This window comes from Sander lucioperca, chromosome 10, assembly GCF_008315115.2.
Source record: "Sander lucioperca isolate FBNREF2018 chromosome 10, SLUC_FBN_1.2, whole genome shotgun sequence".
Classification (NCBI taxonomy): domain Eukaryota; kingdom Metazoa; phylum Chordata; class Actinopteri; order Perciformes; family Percidae; genus Sander; species Sander lucioperca.
In genome coordinates, this window is record NC_050182.1 from 27,780,688 (window position 1) to 27,798,203 (window position 17,516).

Below are 17,516 nucleotides of genomic sequence, written 5' to 3' on the forward strand. Positions count from 1 at the left end.
TTCTAATAGCATTGGAGCATAGTTGACTTTGTATGTACAAGTTGATATATTGATTTCAAGCAATACAAGATTTTTCATCATGATCCTGCAATTCCATCACTTACTATTTTTTTTTAGCAAGAAAATATTTAAGTCTGTCCAGTAGTCTGTCCTCACAGCAGCTCAGATTAGATATGACAAACTCCTACTGTCATCTAGATGCTTCTGAATCAAATGCAGTATACATAAACATGCACAAAGTACAGCAATACATAAAAACAACATAAATTAAGCCATGGGGCTATAACATTTTAGAATATACACAATCTTACCACAAATATATTAGAACTACTGTATAGAAATCATGAGGAAATAGTAAAATGTTAAAAATACAATCTTATACAACTGAGCTCATCTACTGTGGTTAGAGCTTCCTTCAGCTGAATTTCAACAACTTAAAATTCAAAATGCATGTTAGCAAAATGGTTTGTGGTCTGAAAAACAACATTGTAGGAGAAAATAGATTCTCCAAGACTCCTGTTGTATTTTTTTTTAGTGTTATAAGCAGGCATATTTAAAAGGTTTGCATGGTAGGAATTTTTATGTTTTACATATTTACATAAGTAAGAAGATATCACAGAGGTAAAAAAAAATGTTCAGTCAGTTAACTACACTGCATTTTGCAACAAAAACATTAATACAAGTTGACAAAACCCTTAATATATTTTCTTGGTTTGAGCTGAAGGCAAATTCTTAAAATGACACAAAAAAATGAACAGCAGATTTTTTTAAGACTTAATAACAGTTGACAAGTGGGGATGGCAGACAGACAATTAACACTGAAGAATGGAACAATTTAAGATTTCAAAAGAAGAACGTGTCACAAATGTGCTAATTCTCATTGAAACTACAAATCTGATATACAGTATATATATATGGGATTTGAAAGTTTCTATTAAAAAGTGCAATGTTGTTAATTCATCAAACTGTTGTCCCACGTTTGTTTTTCTTGGCATGTTGTTCATTGTGCTCAATAAATATAAGGCCCTATCGTTACAACAAAGCTTCAGTATTCATAGCATAGCAGTTTTCTCTCGTTTGTTCTCTTCAGTGTTTGGCAGTAACTTGCTATCAGACAGGAATGTACCAGCTGGTGATGACTTTGTAAAAATAGATGTAAACAGTTTTCCAGTTCTCACACTTCTAAAAGAGAGGAACTCAAAAACCTCTCTCACACACACACACAAAATTGATGGGTGGGAAAAATATATGAAATCCTATTCTTTTGTGCTTTCTTTGAGTACTCTTAATAGAAAAGTATCATAGTAGTTGATCAAATGTCTATTTCCTTATCCTCGCCCTCACGTGAGTTTGTCCACGGTAAGGTTTATTTATTCACTTTCTTTTCGTATGTCCCTCGATGTTTGTACCCCGAGACGTATCCAGAAGTGTCAACCATATCCACTCGTCCTGCCTTACCCTTCCCGCGACCAGTGTCATCAAAACGCTCCTTGTGTGACCCTGTAAACTTGGTGGGGTCCGTAAGACGGCTCACTGTTGGGGAAGCCACGGCTCTCTGCCAGGAAGTTTAGAAAACATTTTGAGTTTATTCTGTGATTGCTGGTATAAAAAGTCAGTAATTTTCACGCTTTGATTCTTACCGTGACTCCTGCGATGACAGGTGTCTTCCCCTCAATCAGTTTGAAGACCTCGGCCTCAGCCTCCTCTCCAGTCCTTTCTTTATATTTCTTCCTGGCCAGCTCTCCAAGTGCAACCTTGAACTCGTCATATGTGATGGTGCGACAGGATTTCTTCCTGAAATGGAGGACGAAAGAAAGCTTATGTCACAGTATAGCACATAAAACCACTGCAAAAAATCTATCTGCACAACTGTCTCCAGGGACAGAAACACTGTATTTAGGCTTGCTTTATCAGCTTTTCTACAGCCTCTCATTAAAGTTTGAAAGCTTAAAATGAGAGCAGAGAGTAGTGTACACAGAGCCATGTGTGATCACTTCAACATGGCAGCTGTTAGACACATCATGGAGATGGTATCCTGCTGAGATAAACAATAAGAAAACGTTCCCTGTTGTCTCCCAGTTGTCTGAGCAACCCCACACACACACACACACACACCTCTGTACGCTGTATATGTGACTGTCTCTTCATATCATGTATCATATTGTGTGCAGCTGTATAGTTCGGCTCCAGTAGTCAGAAGACCTGATTCATTGCAGCTAGGGACATTTAGATCTGTTGAATCCCTGTATTCTTATTTTTAAGATAACCATACCACATGTCATCATCATCAATCATTCTCCTTCCAAGAGTACTCCAGTTGTTTAACTGGTCATGTGTGTGTTTCACTTCCATGTAAAAGTGCCTAGTAACACAAACACAAACAGCCATTGCCGTGGTGACAAATCACCTAAACAACAGCCTGTAAAGCCCACAGTCTTCCTGGGCAACCTGCTGTCATAGCAACAAGCTAAAGTAAACAGGGATGTTAGAGTTTATTATTAATTTGACTCATCCAGTGAGTGGTTTTGTTTGGGCAATCCATAAGTGTTGAACATCCACTCCTCAGCGCCTGTTCCATGCTGTCAGAAGGGAAACTGGACTTCCAGCTGCCGTTTTTGTCCGAGGAAGATAACTATGTGTCCTCTGCAGATCTCCCCACACTGAGCTTTTCAATTCCCCAAAGTATATAAATGTTTAAGCTGTGTAAATAAACAGCAAATCACAATCTGAGAAGACTGCGATAAGGTTAAGAAGGACAAAGGTTAGAGGGCGAGTGGAGCTTTATTTTATTTCGGGATACTGCGGTAGATGACCTGCTGTTTATTTACATATTTAACCATCTGCAGTATGTGATCCATATGGATCTGACACAGTAGTTGGCTAAATCTGTTTCAGGCTAAAATGCTCCTGCACCGCCTACAATCATGTTCAGTGATGAAGTATAACCAAAAGCCTAGAAAATGAAGCCACCGTAAAACCATTCTCTTAATTAATTAGTCCACACCAGATTTCTACCTCATCCATAGTTTATGCTGGTGGTGTTTTGGCTCCAAGCAGGCAGACAGCACAGCAAACCTCCATACCCACAATAAATAAGGATTCATTCAGCCATACTGTGATTAGCCAGTGCTCATTAAGATGTTTAATTTTTCGTGTGCAAGCAAAGCGCTTTGACACTGATTAAAGGGAAAGTAGATATCTGCATCTCTGGCATGGCAGCCCTGCCTGGCTCAATCATGCCTGGAGTCAGAAACCACATGAAAATGAGCCCTTCCCCCAGTCTGTACCGTTTTTTATCCTGTGGCTGGCTCTGAAGGGTTCACACATCACACGCTTTGTTTGGATTTTACTGTACTATCCTGTGCATTTTGAACACAGCTGTGGTTCAAAGTGCATGCTGGACTATCTGGGACCCTGATTAGAACCTGTGAGGCTCAGAAGACAGAGCCTGCAAACTCACATTCAAGGACCTAATGTATACAACACTGCACAGATTCACTACAAAAAGCATGTATGACATGCAAATCTGCACCATATTGTTTGCACATTTCTAAATATTGCTCACCAATGGAGTAGGATGTACACAACTTTAAATCACACAGTCCACTTTATAAAGTGGATCTAATCTTGCCAAGAAAATGTGCAGTAAACATGTCCACCCATTGCCATGCCAACTGTGAAGGTGTTGATGTAGGTGACTCATGGTCCTGAAAAACAAAGATACTTCTTTTGCTTTACAAATGTAAGAACATTTGTCAAGTTTATTGTAAGAAGTGAGAATGTACATTAAGTGCAAAAGTAATGGCAAGCATGAATACGTGAAAACTACAAGTACTCATTTTTATGATTTAGTCTGCATATTGTATTCTGCATTGTTATATCCTGCAGTCAAATGTTATTTAAAATATTTTGGAGCATGGGTAATGACTGTGGGGGTTGTTACAAGATTTTGAAACAAGAAATGCTATGGACTATCTGATTATCTACTTTAAATATAGTCAAATATATAGAATACTTTATTTCAAATACCTTCAAATATCTTTCTACATGATATGCAAAAAATAGAAATTAAAAAATATAGCCATTTTAGTTTCCACTGTACTGTATGTGTGTAATAGTAGTCAGTAAGTTTTTAGGACTTCAATAGTCCTGGAGCTGCTTTTTTTTTAACACTCTTTTGTTATAAAGACAGGAATAAACTGTTTCAAACTGAAAATCACACTTAATACCATTTTGGAATATCCTGTATATAAGTGTGTACACAAAGTGACTGAGATTGAACTGAGATGGTTACACACCAGCAGAAGATGGAAAATACACTAAATCAATGTGAGATTCTCACTCCTGAAGCAAGACTTCATGATGAGAGGCTGCAAGACATACTCTTTTATTCTAGTGCTGTCTAGCAGAATAATATTCATTCGTAACATTCAACCAGGTAAAAAAATATTCAAAGCTGCTTTGTGTATGAATGAAATAATCATGCGCAAAAAAAATACAAACCCACATTGTAAAAGCCCTGTCCTTTTCTACACCAGCTTTCTTCTGTGTCACCTTACTGTATGTGGCCAATACTATAACAATACCAACACTTAATGTGGTGCGGAAAATATCTGCACTCATCTGTCAATGTGTTATCAGCCCAAATACACTCAAAACCCTAGTTAAACCTAAGCACAACTATGGCTAAATAATATTCAGGTCACAGGTTATTATTAGATTCTACTTCACTTAAATCAGGCGGTAAAGGATGAATCAATCTGGCCCAAGGAGATACAGGATGAGCCATCCTGGCCTCTTGCTCTGCCTGCTGCTTCTGATGGACAGCTTCAGCAGAGCCAATTTAATTTAAGAAAGAAAGGCATCTTCCAAAACACTGCCTGAAAACACGGAATTTAATAACTACAAAAATATTTACCGTAGAGTTGTCTCATTAATGCTTATGCTAATTTTAGTTTGACAAACATTGTTTGCTTAATGTTTCGTTAGTGCAGACACTAATGAAACAGTTGACACCTTAATTAGGTGTTATAAATAAGGTTGGTGCCTGTTTTACTTGTGCTAAAGACCATGCCAATGATTTAATTCTGAGCACTTATGAAATAAAATAAAAACGTTCCTACAGTGCAGTCTAGAACCAGTTTCCCTCTCTACTTCTGTGTTCTTAACAACCACAATGCTACCATGTTCAAACCACTTTAGTGGCCTTTTGGGGATGCTGATCTGGGTGACTAAGCCTGTAGTCATCTCTGCAGCTGCAACAGTTACACTATGTTGTAAAAGAATCCTGTAATGGCATGCCTGTTACAAGACTCTGGCTCAGATGTTGGAAGATTAACAGACCTTTAGACAATGAAAGGCAGCTCAAATAGGCTTAAATTGCCTTTCTTACTTGACTTTGCTGAAGACGATGTCCACATCAGTGAGGGTGATGTTCTTGCCGTCAATCACGCCACAGTCCTTGCAGAGCTTGGACCAGTTCTTTCCGTGCATGTCCTTGCCGGTAGCGCGAGTGTCACCGTGGATAGCAAAGCGGCGAAAAGACTCCTCCAAAGCGGTCACCTCCACTGGTGTGGACGAGCCCACACCTCCTTCACTGGTCCCATTAGACTCAGTTGAAAGCCTCTTGGACAACCGGTCTTTAGACTGTTCACTGTGCGGCCGTAAAGGGGCCGAGCCCATGTTAGGATGCTTGGCTGTCTGGACTTTGAAGTCGTCTATGTTGTCTCTGAAGGGGGAAAAATACAACATAATTTGATCGTCCATGTGATGTAAGAGGTGTACATGATAGAACATGTAGTCCATGCACTGAAGCCACTCTTTTGAATCAAACAACTGAATAAACAGAATACAAGAGGTCCTATTGGCTGTATATCGAGTAACAACATTAAATTGTTCTTATCAAGATTTACAGGAAAAGCTTGTGGAATTGATCAAAATCAACACATACAAGAGAAAAGGACATTTCATCACAGCCTGTACACCAAGGAGAACTGGCAGCGATACATCTAATCTAACCCTGTTCTGCAAGACTTCCCAACGTACAAACTCTTCTGCAGAAAGTAAGTGCAGGTTGAGACACAGCTTGCTAATTTGTCTTTGGCTGTCCCTTTTTTGTGAGGTACTTCTTTGTTATAGGCACAATTAGACTCTCCAGAGGTGTGTTTCTGTGCTCACACTGCCTTTGAACGGGCAGATGTCTTGCGTTTTCTGGCGCAGAGGTGAAGAATATAAATAGAGCTCTGTGGAATTTAAAAGGTGCACAAGTCAAGAACCAAGAGACACAAAATGTGAGGTGAAGGCTCATAACATGACTTCTAAAAACTTACTTCTGGTTTGCCATGCTTGTGCAGGAATTTGGTTCCTTCTGTGCAGTGCTTGGATTAGCTGACTTTTGTTTTCTCTTTGTGCTGCGGAAAAGATGAGAATGGAGGTGAATATTGTGAGAGGACGTGTCTGTACATATGTGAGTGCCAGAAAGTGGAAGGGATAATAAAAAAAAGAATACAAATTAAAACAATTAACACAGCTCAATAAAAAGTACAATATTCCACTCTTGTCCTCGTCACTCTTTAATCATGCTCCAATAATAGCACAATTATCTATGACATAATGTCTAATCCAGTTTAACACACACACACACACACACACACACACACAGACAGACTAAGCTACATTAAAACGTAAAAGAGTATATATAATAAACCTTCAGAGTGGAGGGAATAACTACAGCTTAAAAAGGAACAAGAACAAAATCATCTTAATCATTAACACCAAATGACTTCCAGATAACATATGTGTGTTAGTTTTGCATGCTGAGCAACAACTTTGCTTCCCTCTCTTGCTTCAGATGATTTCATTCAGTCTGACATCATCCTGACCTGCATATCTATGTACAGAGCAGAAGCATTTAACCTTCTTAACTCAGCCTCACACTTGAACCACATCTGAAATGCTTATATTAGTCATTATTCATTAAGGTCACATTACTGCCATACAAAAAAGCCTATTCTTACATTTAGAAAATATAACCCTGATCTATATTTGCAGCAAGTGATGGTGGTCTGCTCACCTTTCAGCTGTTCCCATACTTAGCTCAGCATCCTTAAAGGAAGTGTGTTGCCATGGCAAAGTACACCCCAACAAAGTCTCTAAAACCAGTAATGACACTTAAAACAAGATGTAAACCAGAGAGAGATGATGTGTCCCGTGGACCAAACTGTCTGCTCCAGCTAGCAAAGTTTCAAGCAAGTCCACCAAGTCACCAATAAAGTGCTTTCACTCACCCCCAGTGGCACCATGTAAAGCGAAGGGTTTTGTTTCCACGACCCTGTGACCAACAATTACAAATGTGACCTTTCTAAGTACAGTTGACACTTAAATGAGTACAAAAGTTCCAAGATTGAAACTGCATAAAGCCATTATAATCAGAATGTCCATTCTAAGGGGGAAAAGAAGAGATTATTAATGTCTATGAATAATGGCATTCAGAGCAACAGACACTGGGAACCCATTGTCCAATTTGGCTTCTCTGTCTGACCCAGGCCCATTTCTTCACACATACACGCATGGTGACATCGCAGAGTACCACTATTGATGGCATGGGGTTTTGTAGTCCTATGTCATCGAGGCGTCAGGCCAAGACAATCCAGATAGAGTTATTGACGCTGTTGAAGCCTCAGTGTTTTATTTCTCAAGTATAGGCCTACATACCACCGATAAAGTACAAATGTAAAACGTATTTACATATCACCACAAAGGAGTTTTGGAAAATCTAAATCCATTTGCTGCACTAATCCATAGTAGCATACGCTACACTATACTTACAAAATAAAAATAAAGAAAAAAACATGTTAAGCCAAGCTCAAAAGTTATTTAAAATGTATTTAATGCAGCCCTTATAACCATCACATACTTGGGAAAAGGACACATTGGGAGATCGATGCCATTATATAGCCCTACTTTAAAAATTATGTTTTTTTCATGGAACTGATTCAATGATATCAAGGGCTAGTAAAGTAACAATTACTTTAAATAATAATTAATCAGTGGGGTTCTTTAGTCTATAAAATGTTGACCAACAGTCAAATACTCAAAAGATATTCAATTGTAGACAATATAAAACAGAGAAGCTGCGAATCATGACATTTGAGTGGCTGGAACCTGAGAATATTTGGCATGTTTGCATGAAAATAGACAAACAATTAATTGATTATTAAAATTGTTGGCAATTAATTTTCTGTCCATGGACTAATCAATTTATCAAGTGTTTAAGCTCTAATTACATCACACTCTATTTAGATCACACATTTTTTTAATCAAGTACAGTTATGTTTATGTGGAGGGGTTTACTAATTTATAATCAAAAGAATTATACTGTAATGCAAAGGAAAGAAACATTTTATTACAATTACCTACCTACATAATAACCTACATCACATGGAAACACAAAGCTGAGTAATATCTGCTTTGTATGTTCCTGTAATGCCCACACTGAGGTTCCATTATTATTAACTTTACTTTCAGTGAGGATCCACATCCTTTCAAATAGAGTAGCTACTTGCAGTGTGTTTTCCTTTGTGCTTTAATGACAGCAGCTAAATCAATGTGAAACAAAGGAATCTTTTTACTCTCCTCATCCAATTCATAGTCAGTGGTTTCAAGTGTCCAAGTCCTCAGTACAACAGGCCTCCTCAAACCACTTCATGTTTAAATACATGAGAGAGAGGTCATTAACACAGTTCAGTGGCCTGAAGTAGAACACATAATGAGATGAAAGGAAATGTAGTTCTCTGAAAGAGCTTTTTTAATTGTATCATTAAAAACTGTATAGACAATGTATAGAGACCATTTAGTGCTGTGAAGCTGTACTGTGCCAAATTCCTACTCTGATACATAATCGCTCACCATCATCGTAGAACAGTTTTTTCCTGTGCCTTTTTTTCTGCCCCACTTTGCCACAACGAGAAGCCGTTTGGTTAAGGGCAGATCTCCAGAGACAAATCTGTGACTGGATGACAGCATGCTTACATACACTCGCCTTCTGGCAATACATTGCACAGATGAGTGCTTTAACCATAAATTGACCCATTTTGAACTGCATCTATTCATAGCAACAATACACAGCCATGGCTGGAACATTCTATTCATTCTCAAGGGAGGAGATCAGCCAGTAGACAAAATGCAGGCTGAAATACCAAAAAAATGAGTTTTAAATGTTAATTTGGCAAATGGTGTTTAACTCACAAAATGATGACACTGTTATCAGAGTGATGCAAGTGTAAGTGTGTGTGTGTGTGTGTGTGTGTGTGTGTGTGTGTGTGTGTGTGTGTGTGTGTGTGTGTGTGTGTGTGTGTGTGTGTGTGTGTGTGTGTGTGTGTGTGCGCGCGCATGTGTGCGTGTGAGAGGAGTGTTTAACAGACGCCTACTCCTCCATCGTGGTCAGTGGGCATGCAGAGATCCCATCTGCTTTCTATCTATCAGTGTCCTTTCCAGGCAGCTGCTCAGTAATGTGATGGTGTCAGTCAGTCAAAAGGTAAAACAGAGACCACTGAAGCCCCACAGTGTGCTCAAGACTGATCTCCATAATAGTACACCATGTCTGCCAGCTTTCTACTACGTATACTAGTGACTATCCTCTGTGCCATACCCCCATTATTGGCCTAAAACTATTAAACACATCAGTGAGCCATAGAGCTGTAATGATCAGGCAATTAATAGAGTATTTGATTGACAGAAAATGAATTGGCAACTTTTGTCTCATCATCTGTCATCTTTCAAGCAAAAATGGCAAGCATTTGATGGTTCAAGCTCCTCAAATTTGATGAATGAATGATGTTTTGGGATTTTGTTGGCCAAACAAGACATTTGATGACCTCACATTGGTCTCGAGGAAATAGGGAAAGACATGTTTTTTGGATGTTTTATAGACCAAATTATTGATTTATTGATTTTTTGTAGTTACTCTTAATGAACCACACACTGTCGCACTGGGTTACATGTCCCTTCATTACAATGAACATGAGCATTGTAGTTTCTTTTGACATAAAATCCCACATACGCCATTCTGGTGGAGTTCATTGTGGTTTAAGATGTGTACCATGTCATCCCCCTCTCTGCATGTCCACTGTAAACTATCTAATAAAAAAATAACAAATTTAAAATTATTTATTAAATTAAAAAAATATATATAACGAATAATATAGTTAGTTAGTTAGTTAGTTTAATTTTATTTCTGTGTCATGCCAAACAGTTGGCCCATCCCACATGGGATTACAAGACACCACAAACTTATTGAGCAAACTTCTTCCGGTCTAGTGCACCTAGAGACTAGTACAAGTGTGTATTACTCCGCGGCTGAAAATAGTCCCCAATAAATGCCCTATTTACTCATGTTTGAGTAACATTTATTAAAAATTACAGTGCCTGGCTGTTTTAGGAAATTATTTAGCACCTTTTTGAAAAATGAAGCAATGTCGTTGTTAGCCCTTTTAAAAAATGACATCTTCAGTAAACTGATGGGTTTATGGCTGAGTGCCACAGACAGCATGGGATAGGGAAGTTGACAAACTGTGAGAAATGGACAAACATAGTTGGTTTTGGTCTTTTCATGGAATTTGATGAGATTAACAAATAAAATGGAAGCCCTATCCTTTAACATTGTCTCAACATTGTTTCAAGACTGCACCATCTGACACCACTAAATAACTCTTAACCATTTCCTAGTTTGGCCACAGTCCCCCACCCTCACTCTCCCCCCCAAAGATAAGGAGAGAGGGTATGACATCAGCATGCTGCAGCCCGGGTCTGAGGTCACCACCACGCTGTCTCTGTCAGTCCTCGCCTCCCCAAACCCTTTAACTGCTCTGTGTGAGTCAAAGATCTTGGCAAGCATTGTGTGGTTGAAAAACAAGATGTTTGAAACAAGCTACAGTAGTTATTGTTGGCAACAGTAGCAAGCCAAATAGAGGTATAAAGCAGTGTAAAGACAGCACGGGGGTCCTTATGCAACCCCACATTTGTGAGCATAAGTGTCCTTGACATGGCTCAGATGGAGAGAGGCCCGTTGAGCCAACAGCAATTTAGTTCTGAGTCAGTTTAAAATTTCTAGAAGCCAGATGTGTTGTATAATGTCTCTACTTAATTAATTAAGATAACTCATTGTAAAGTATTTGTAATGTTATGGAAATGCCATCTAGTGTCTCTGTTACAACTATTTCTTCTGCCAGCAGCCACACACACGAAAGATGAACCACAGCGAAACACATAATGACTATTCCCTATATTGTTAAGGTCAATGTGGAAGAAAAAAATGTGTCCTTTGGTTTTGTGTACTGTAGTAAAGAAAATGCTGTCAGACTACAACACTTCAGTTTGCCCAAAAGCAATCCCTTAATTTTGTAAACCTGACCTGAATTTGAGTCATCACAAACAAAATAGGGTAATTTACACTATGAGGTCAATTGTTTGTGACAGAACCCAAAGGCTCTTGGACCAATGCAATGAAACCTACAACAGTGAAATCTGGGACAAAGTCAGTGACTGTGTCTTCTTCTCATGTATACCTAATTCAACCTATGGCCAGAACATAGCTACAAAACCATATTTTCATTTAGAAGCAGAGGCGTCGCTAGGCCTGAGCGTCCGAATTCGCTACAGCCCTGAATGTTTTATGAATTGTCCCAGATCTTAAAAAAAATTATATACAAGCTATATGCGTGCAATTAAGTGAGCGCAAAAAAGAGAGAGAGTGCACCTGTGAAGCTCGACATAGAACGTAATGTGTGTGAATGTGCGATAGTCTTAGTAACATAACAGCCTGTCAAAATAAATGCAGGTCTCCTACTAACTGTGTGTGTGTGTGTGTGTGTGTGTGTGTGTGTGTGTGTGTGTGTGTGTGTGTGGCTGACGATCAGTGCTGAGTGAAACAAGTTACAGTATAGCACGAAGAGTAGAGGAAAATGACAGAGCGTACTGGTCTAGGTAAAAAAACAACTCTGGAACTAGACTTTTTAAAAAGAGAAGGAAGGGTAAAAAGTTAGAAATTGCCTGTTGATTTATAATATGAAGTGCATTTCTCTTAATCATAATTGTAGGCGGCGTTTCATTTTATTTCACAAACCTCACACGTCATAACGTCATGGTGTGGCTCCAATGATAAGTGATGGATTTATGTTAATCACTTTAACGTTGCAGCTGGTGAAGGGGAAACTCATTTTAACTACTGCATATATGGCTGAGTAGTTACAATACAGTACATTTATTAGTTGATTTATTTGTTGTATAAATAACCTGATCTGCAAAGTAACTAAAGCTGTCAAATAAATGTAGGTGATTAACACGTACAATATTTCCCTCTTAGATGTAGTGGAGTAGACGTATAAAGTAACATAACATGTTTTATTTACATTTTTTTAAGTAATGTATGTAGGCTACTGCATTCCACCACTGTTAACATAGGCCTATACATTGAATTGTTTCCAACTCTAGTCAATCCATGTTTTAAGTGTTTCTACTCAATACTAATTGCTAACAATTACTAAACGTTTTAACACATCAATTTTTAAATGGTTAAGTACGGTATGGTTATGTGCTTTGAATGTAAATAAGGTGCCAGAGTGCATTAAAAAGCATCAAAATAGAGCTTGTTTATGAAAAAAAAAAACATTCCAGGGGAGGATCCCCCTGGGCACTCCTACAGAGGTCTAGGCTAAACCCCCAAAGTCCTCCAATCCTAGAAAAGCCCCTGCTGAGAAGGAATAAACATACTACATTCCATTTTTGAATGGCCTCCTACTCCATTTATTACCCCTGAGAAAGCTCCACTCACAGAGAACCAGGAAGCTAATAAAAGAGGGCATACTTCTTTTTTCGTGCATAATTATGTAACTACCTGTATATGTAAGCCAGCAGCTTGGCATGAAGGCTGCAGCCACAGGCCAAATGCATTGTCAATCATTATTTATGACCAATAACGGTGCTTATTGGAGAATCCTTTCTCTGGCTCTCATTGCCCGCGTTTTAAAGATAAACAGCTAGGAGAAAGCTTGGGTTTATGTTACTGGACATGGCTGCAGCTGTTGCTGAAACCGGTGTGTCTAAGCGAAACATGTTACATAAACTTGCAAATGCCTGATTCACACAGAGTCCACGTGATCAGTTTGTTATTGTCAGCCCTTAATGTATTTCGGCAGAACATGGCATAGCCTATAGGCCCATTGGAATGTAAGTGTGGAGCATGCTGGAGTTTTAAAGGCATCATATGTTGCAAATTCAGTGTGGGCTACAGGAAGCATGCAGAGACATTACAACAAAACAAAAAGCACCTTCGGGAATCACCTGAATTTGTGTGGGCTGGCATACAGTCATCGAATTCTTAATTTTTCATATTGTGAAATCATGCATGTCTACCGTGAGCCAAAACAGGCGAGAAATAATGCTAAATTCAGTTTGAATCACCTGGTGCTGCAATCCTCCCCCTCCTTGTCAAGTTCACAAAACCATAATTGCGCGTCGCGGAGTCTTGAAATCCCTTTCCTGCCTGCTGCTTGGGCTGAGTCTGACCGAGTGTTCAGTCCCTCCGAGATGCTGAAGAGAAACCAGCCCGCTGATTGGCTGCTGCCGTGTGCGACGAGCTGTTTGCTTCTTGCCTCGGTGATGGTGCCACAATGCTTAGTGGAGCGCTGATAAACAAGCGGTTGGAGCACGGTGCATCTTTTTGGTGCTTTGAGAGGCGGAGATTGAAGATGTAAACAAAGGATGCTTTATAAGAAGGGTCATTACAGCTTCATTAATAAACAGTTAGTGTGAAGTCCCTGTGTGGGATCATGAGCCGTATAGGGAGGAAATGAGGGGCCAATGGCACACAGTAGCAACAAAATAAAATAAAAAGCTCTTGTGCACCTGTTGTCTTAATGTCCTGCTTGGACTTTTGGTTGGAATAGGGAATTGTCTCTACTACTATCACAGTGAGAGGCAAGGCTGCAAATCTTTCCAAGACTGCCCTCTGATCCTTCTATTGATGTCCAGTGGACTAATGTGTTACATAACCAGTATTGTAGTTGTAGCCTAATGGCTGGACATAGATGGCCATTATGTAACATCTAGCCTTACTGGTGGTTCAAATGATATAATACCAAGCTCTAGGATAATTAGCCTACTCATTAACATCCATTTATCATTTAATATCAGGCTTATTTATTCACTCTTAGAGTAGCCTACACAAAGAGCATGCTGGCAAAAACATGCATGCCTATGAGCAAAAGAAAGGGCTCAGATCATGATGAAAACAGCCTGGACGAGTGAAATCACTTAATGACATTATAGTGTATCTCAAGCTGCATCAATTGCGCCACTGTGTGGTTAATAGTAGCCTTTACACCATTTGGAGTTTCTTGGTAATTTCCCATTAATGGAAAACAATAAATTGAAGGGCCAAAGCATTAATATTTACAATTTGTTTAATTGTATATACAACATGGATCATGGTCTTATTTTGTTAACTCATCGACTTCAGTGTTTAAGGCTTTAAGCTTTTGGTGTTGCTTGCATTATTATTATGACGTTATTATGACAAGGAATAGAAAAAAATGCTCTGGACTATTGGCTCAGTGCTGAACAAAACACACTCTACAACAAGGTAGATATTGAAGATAACTGCACAAGGCAAATGCGAAGTCTAGCTATAAGCATCCTGGTGCAAACATGGAACAAAAGCGTTGGTTCTGGTGTTACACCTATTTTTATGACCCAAGTATAAATTTCATCTATCTTGCCACTGCAATCGTGTTACTATTCTGTACATATTATAGGCTACTTCACCAAAATCACAGGTTATTAAAAGTGATCATGTCTAAATACTATAGAGGCACAATGTTTGGAAATATCTATCAAAATAATGTATACAAAAAATGATGATACAGATTTGCAGTTGCAAAAATCATATTCCTTATTAGGTGCGGAGAGGGACAGAGTAGCCACAAAGTGTAGGCTACTCACTACTAAAAATTACAGTTATATTACAAAAGTATTTACTGAAAAATTACTTAACTTAATAAAGGTTTGATGCTTTGATGCTACACTTGATTGTTGTTCTGTACTGATTTAGTTGTTTATGGCCTCTCTTAATGTTCTTACCTTCATGTGTCTGCTTCCTCTTGCATAACTGATCTTAAGTGCTGTCAAGGAACAAGTGTCAAGTAGGCTACAATCTCTGAAATAACATTTTTATAATGATCACAGAGACACATCAAATATATTTTGTTTTCTTGAGTGTCAATGAATTAGTTTGTAAAACACAGTTTTGAAAGTGCCATACAACTATTTTTAGCTTGACAGATAAAGAAAGGTCTAGTATACATTACAAATCACTTCAATCATTTTTTGTTATTAATTTCAATCAGGCACCAATACCGGATTCGAAGTGATTCGTGATAGTAAGTCTTTACACACCTGTGTGGTAAACTCACTAAGCTGTTAGTTTAACGTCAAGAACACTTTCCTACATGACGATAAGAGGACGCTGCGGGGGTCTAGTGAACGTTCCCGTACCTTCAGGCGTCGTTCGCGGAACGTTCCGCGAACCAAATATTGTTTACTGGGATTCATCCAGGCTTGCCTTGGTGCCTCCTCTGATGTAGAGATGAAGATGAAAGCAGAGGTGGTAATTGCTTGTCCACGCAGTCGGAATCATAATGGTTGAATTAAAAACTGTTCTGCAATTTGTGAGATAGGCTATTTTCAGTTATCAAATCCCACATAGGCTATAGGCTATGTAAAGTGAAGCCACATGTTTGTGTAGCCTATGTTGTAGGCTAGAGTGTGTTTTGTTCAGCACTGAGCCAATACTCCAGATAATTTTTTTTCATTCCTTATCATCAGTGTTGGGAACGTTACTTTAAAAAAGTAATTAGTTATAGTTACTCACTACTTGTTCGTTCCAAAAAGTAACTGAGTTAGTAACTGAATTAGTCTATAATAAAAGTAGGCTGACTCGTTACCAGGGAAAGTAACTATTTGCGTTAGCCTACTGTTAAAAAAAAGTTGCTATGTCAAAGAATTTGGATTTTTTTTGAGCAGCTTTTTTGTTGTGAGGCAGAAAGATCTAGCTTTTGCTGCTTGGAGGACTTTGCTCCGAGTCCTTCTTTGCTAGTGGATGGCGAGCTATCGTCTGTGGTGGAGGTATCGGTGTTTTTGGCCACTAGCTTAGATGCGTGTGTCTGTGAGATGCTTCATTAAATTAGAGTTGCTTACAACGGATGTCGACAAAGTCTTCGCTCCTGGACATAATGTACACATTACATGCACATTCTTGCCTTTGACCACAATGAATTTGAAGTAGTGCTTATATCTCCACCTTGAAAATGCCAACTTTTCATCGGATTGCTCCTGACTCGCCATCTGCTGCTTCGTCGAATCTCTGTTTAGCTGCTTGTGTGTGTGTGTGTGTGTGTGTGTGTGTGTGTGTGTGTGTGTGTGTGTGTGTGTGTGTGTGTGTGTGTGTGTGCGTGCGTGTGTGTGTGTGTGTGTGTGTGTGCGTGTGCGTGTGTGTGTGTGCTGGCATGTGTGTAAAAACACTGGCTCTGATTGGCTACCATGAAACATGACTCTGCCTTAGCCAATCATAATCGCTTACCTCGTTATTAACCCACCTCCTCACTAGCTATGAGCCAGGGGTGCGTTCGGATTACACAGTTTATTCAATCAATGCATAGCACCGCATTTAACGTCCAGTAACGTTAACGGCGAAAACGGGAAAAGTAATTAGTTAGATTACCCCGTTACTGAAAAAATAACGTCGTTACCTAACGCCGTTTAAAAGAACGGCGTTAGGTAACGACGTTATTTTTTCCAAACACTGCTTATCATAATAATGCAGCCTATAATCCTTTTTTATTGTTTGCTATGTCTAAAAGGAAAAAATACATGCAAGCAACACAAAGCTTGAAGCATTAAACACTGAGTTTATCGGTATGAGTTAACAAAATAAGACCGTTAATGAATCCATGTTGTAGCCTATAGCCTAATATACAACTAAACAAATTGTCTGTAAACATGAATGCTTTGCCCTTCATTTTAGGCTATTATTTTCCATTGATGGGAAATTACCAAGAAACTCCAAATGGTGTAAAGGCTGCTATTAACCACATAGTGGCGCAATTGGTGCAGCTTGAGATACACTATTATGTCATCAAGTGATTTCATTCTGTCCAGGCTGTTTTCATCATGATCTGAGCCCTTTTTTTTGCTCATAGGCATGCATGTTTTGCCACTTACCCCTGTCTTTGAATTGTATATGAGAGCTTGCTATTACTATCATTTAAACCATCAAGGCTAGTGGTGTAGCCTAATAATGTAGTGTTTGTAATGCACTGGACATCAGATGAGGTTCAGAGGGCAGTCTTGGGAAGATAAGCATCATTTTTGCCGTATTGTAGCCTACATTCCCTCTGGCCACAGGAACAGTCCAACGAAGACATTAATTAGGCCTATAGGCTATCTTATTGTTACTGGAATTG

At 38.9% G+C, this 17,516-nt stretch overlaps 1 protein-coding gene across 3 annotated transcripts; it reads right to left on the reverse strand.

The window, feature by feature from the left end:
- Positions 1-31: 31 nt before the first annotated feature.
- Positions 32-13,762, reverse strand: LOC116049428 (tubulin polymerization-promoting protein). 3 transcript variants are annotated; one of them, XM_031299076.2, is made up of 5 exons: positions 13,459-13,762; positions 6,330-6,410; positions 5,393-5,728; positions 1,641-1,794; positions 32-1,555 (listed from the first exon to the last, which is right to left on the reverse strand). In XM_031299076.2, exons 2-5 carry the CDS (start codon positions 6,341-6,343, stop codon positions 1,367-1,369), a joined length of 693 nt encoding a protein of 230 aa, XP_031154936.1. In that variant the 5' UTR covers positions 6,344-6,410; positions 13,459-13,762; the 3' UTR covers positions 32-1,366. The 3 variants fall into 3 exon arrangements, with proteins under 3 accessions (XP_031154936.1, XP_031154934.1, XP_031154935.1); XM_031299074.2 differs by lacking the exon at positions 13,459-13,762 and adding an exon at positions 7,073-7,550; XM_031299075.2 differs by lacking the exon at positions 13,459-13,762 and adding an exon at positions 7,287-7,545.
- Between the last annotated feature and the right edge of the window lie 3,754 nt (positions 13,763-17,516).

Bases quoted from the DNA above. Each gene is read 5' to 3' on its own strand.
- LOC116049428 (XM_031299074.2), bottom strand. The intron at 5,729-6,329 runs GTAAGTTTTTAG...TTCCCCCTTCAG, and splicing joins ACAAGCATGGCAAACCAGAA to AGACAACATAGACGACTTCA. The intron at 1,556-1,640 runs GTAAGAATCAAA...ACTTCCTGGCAG, and splicing joins CTGTCATCGCAGGAGTCACG to AGAGCCGTGGCTTCCCCAAC.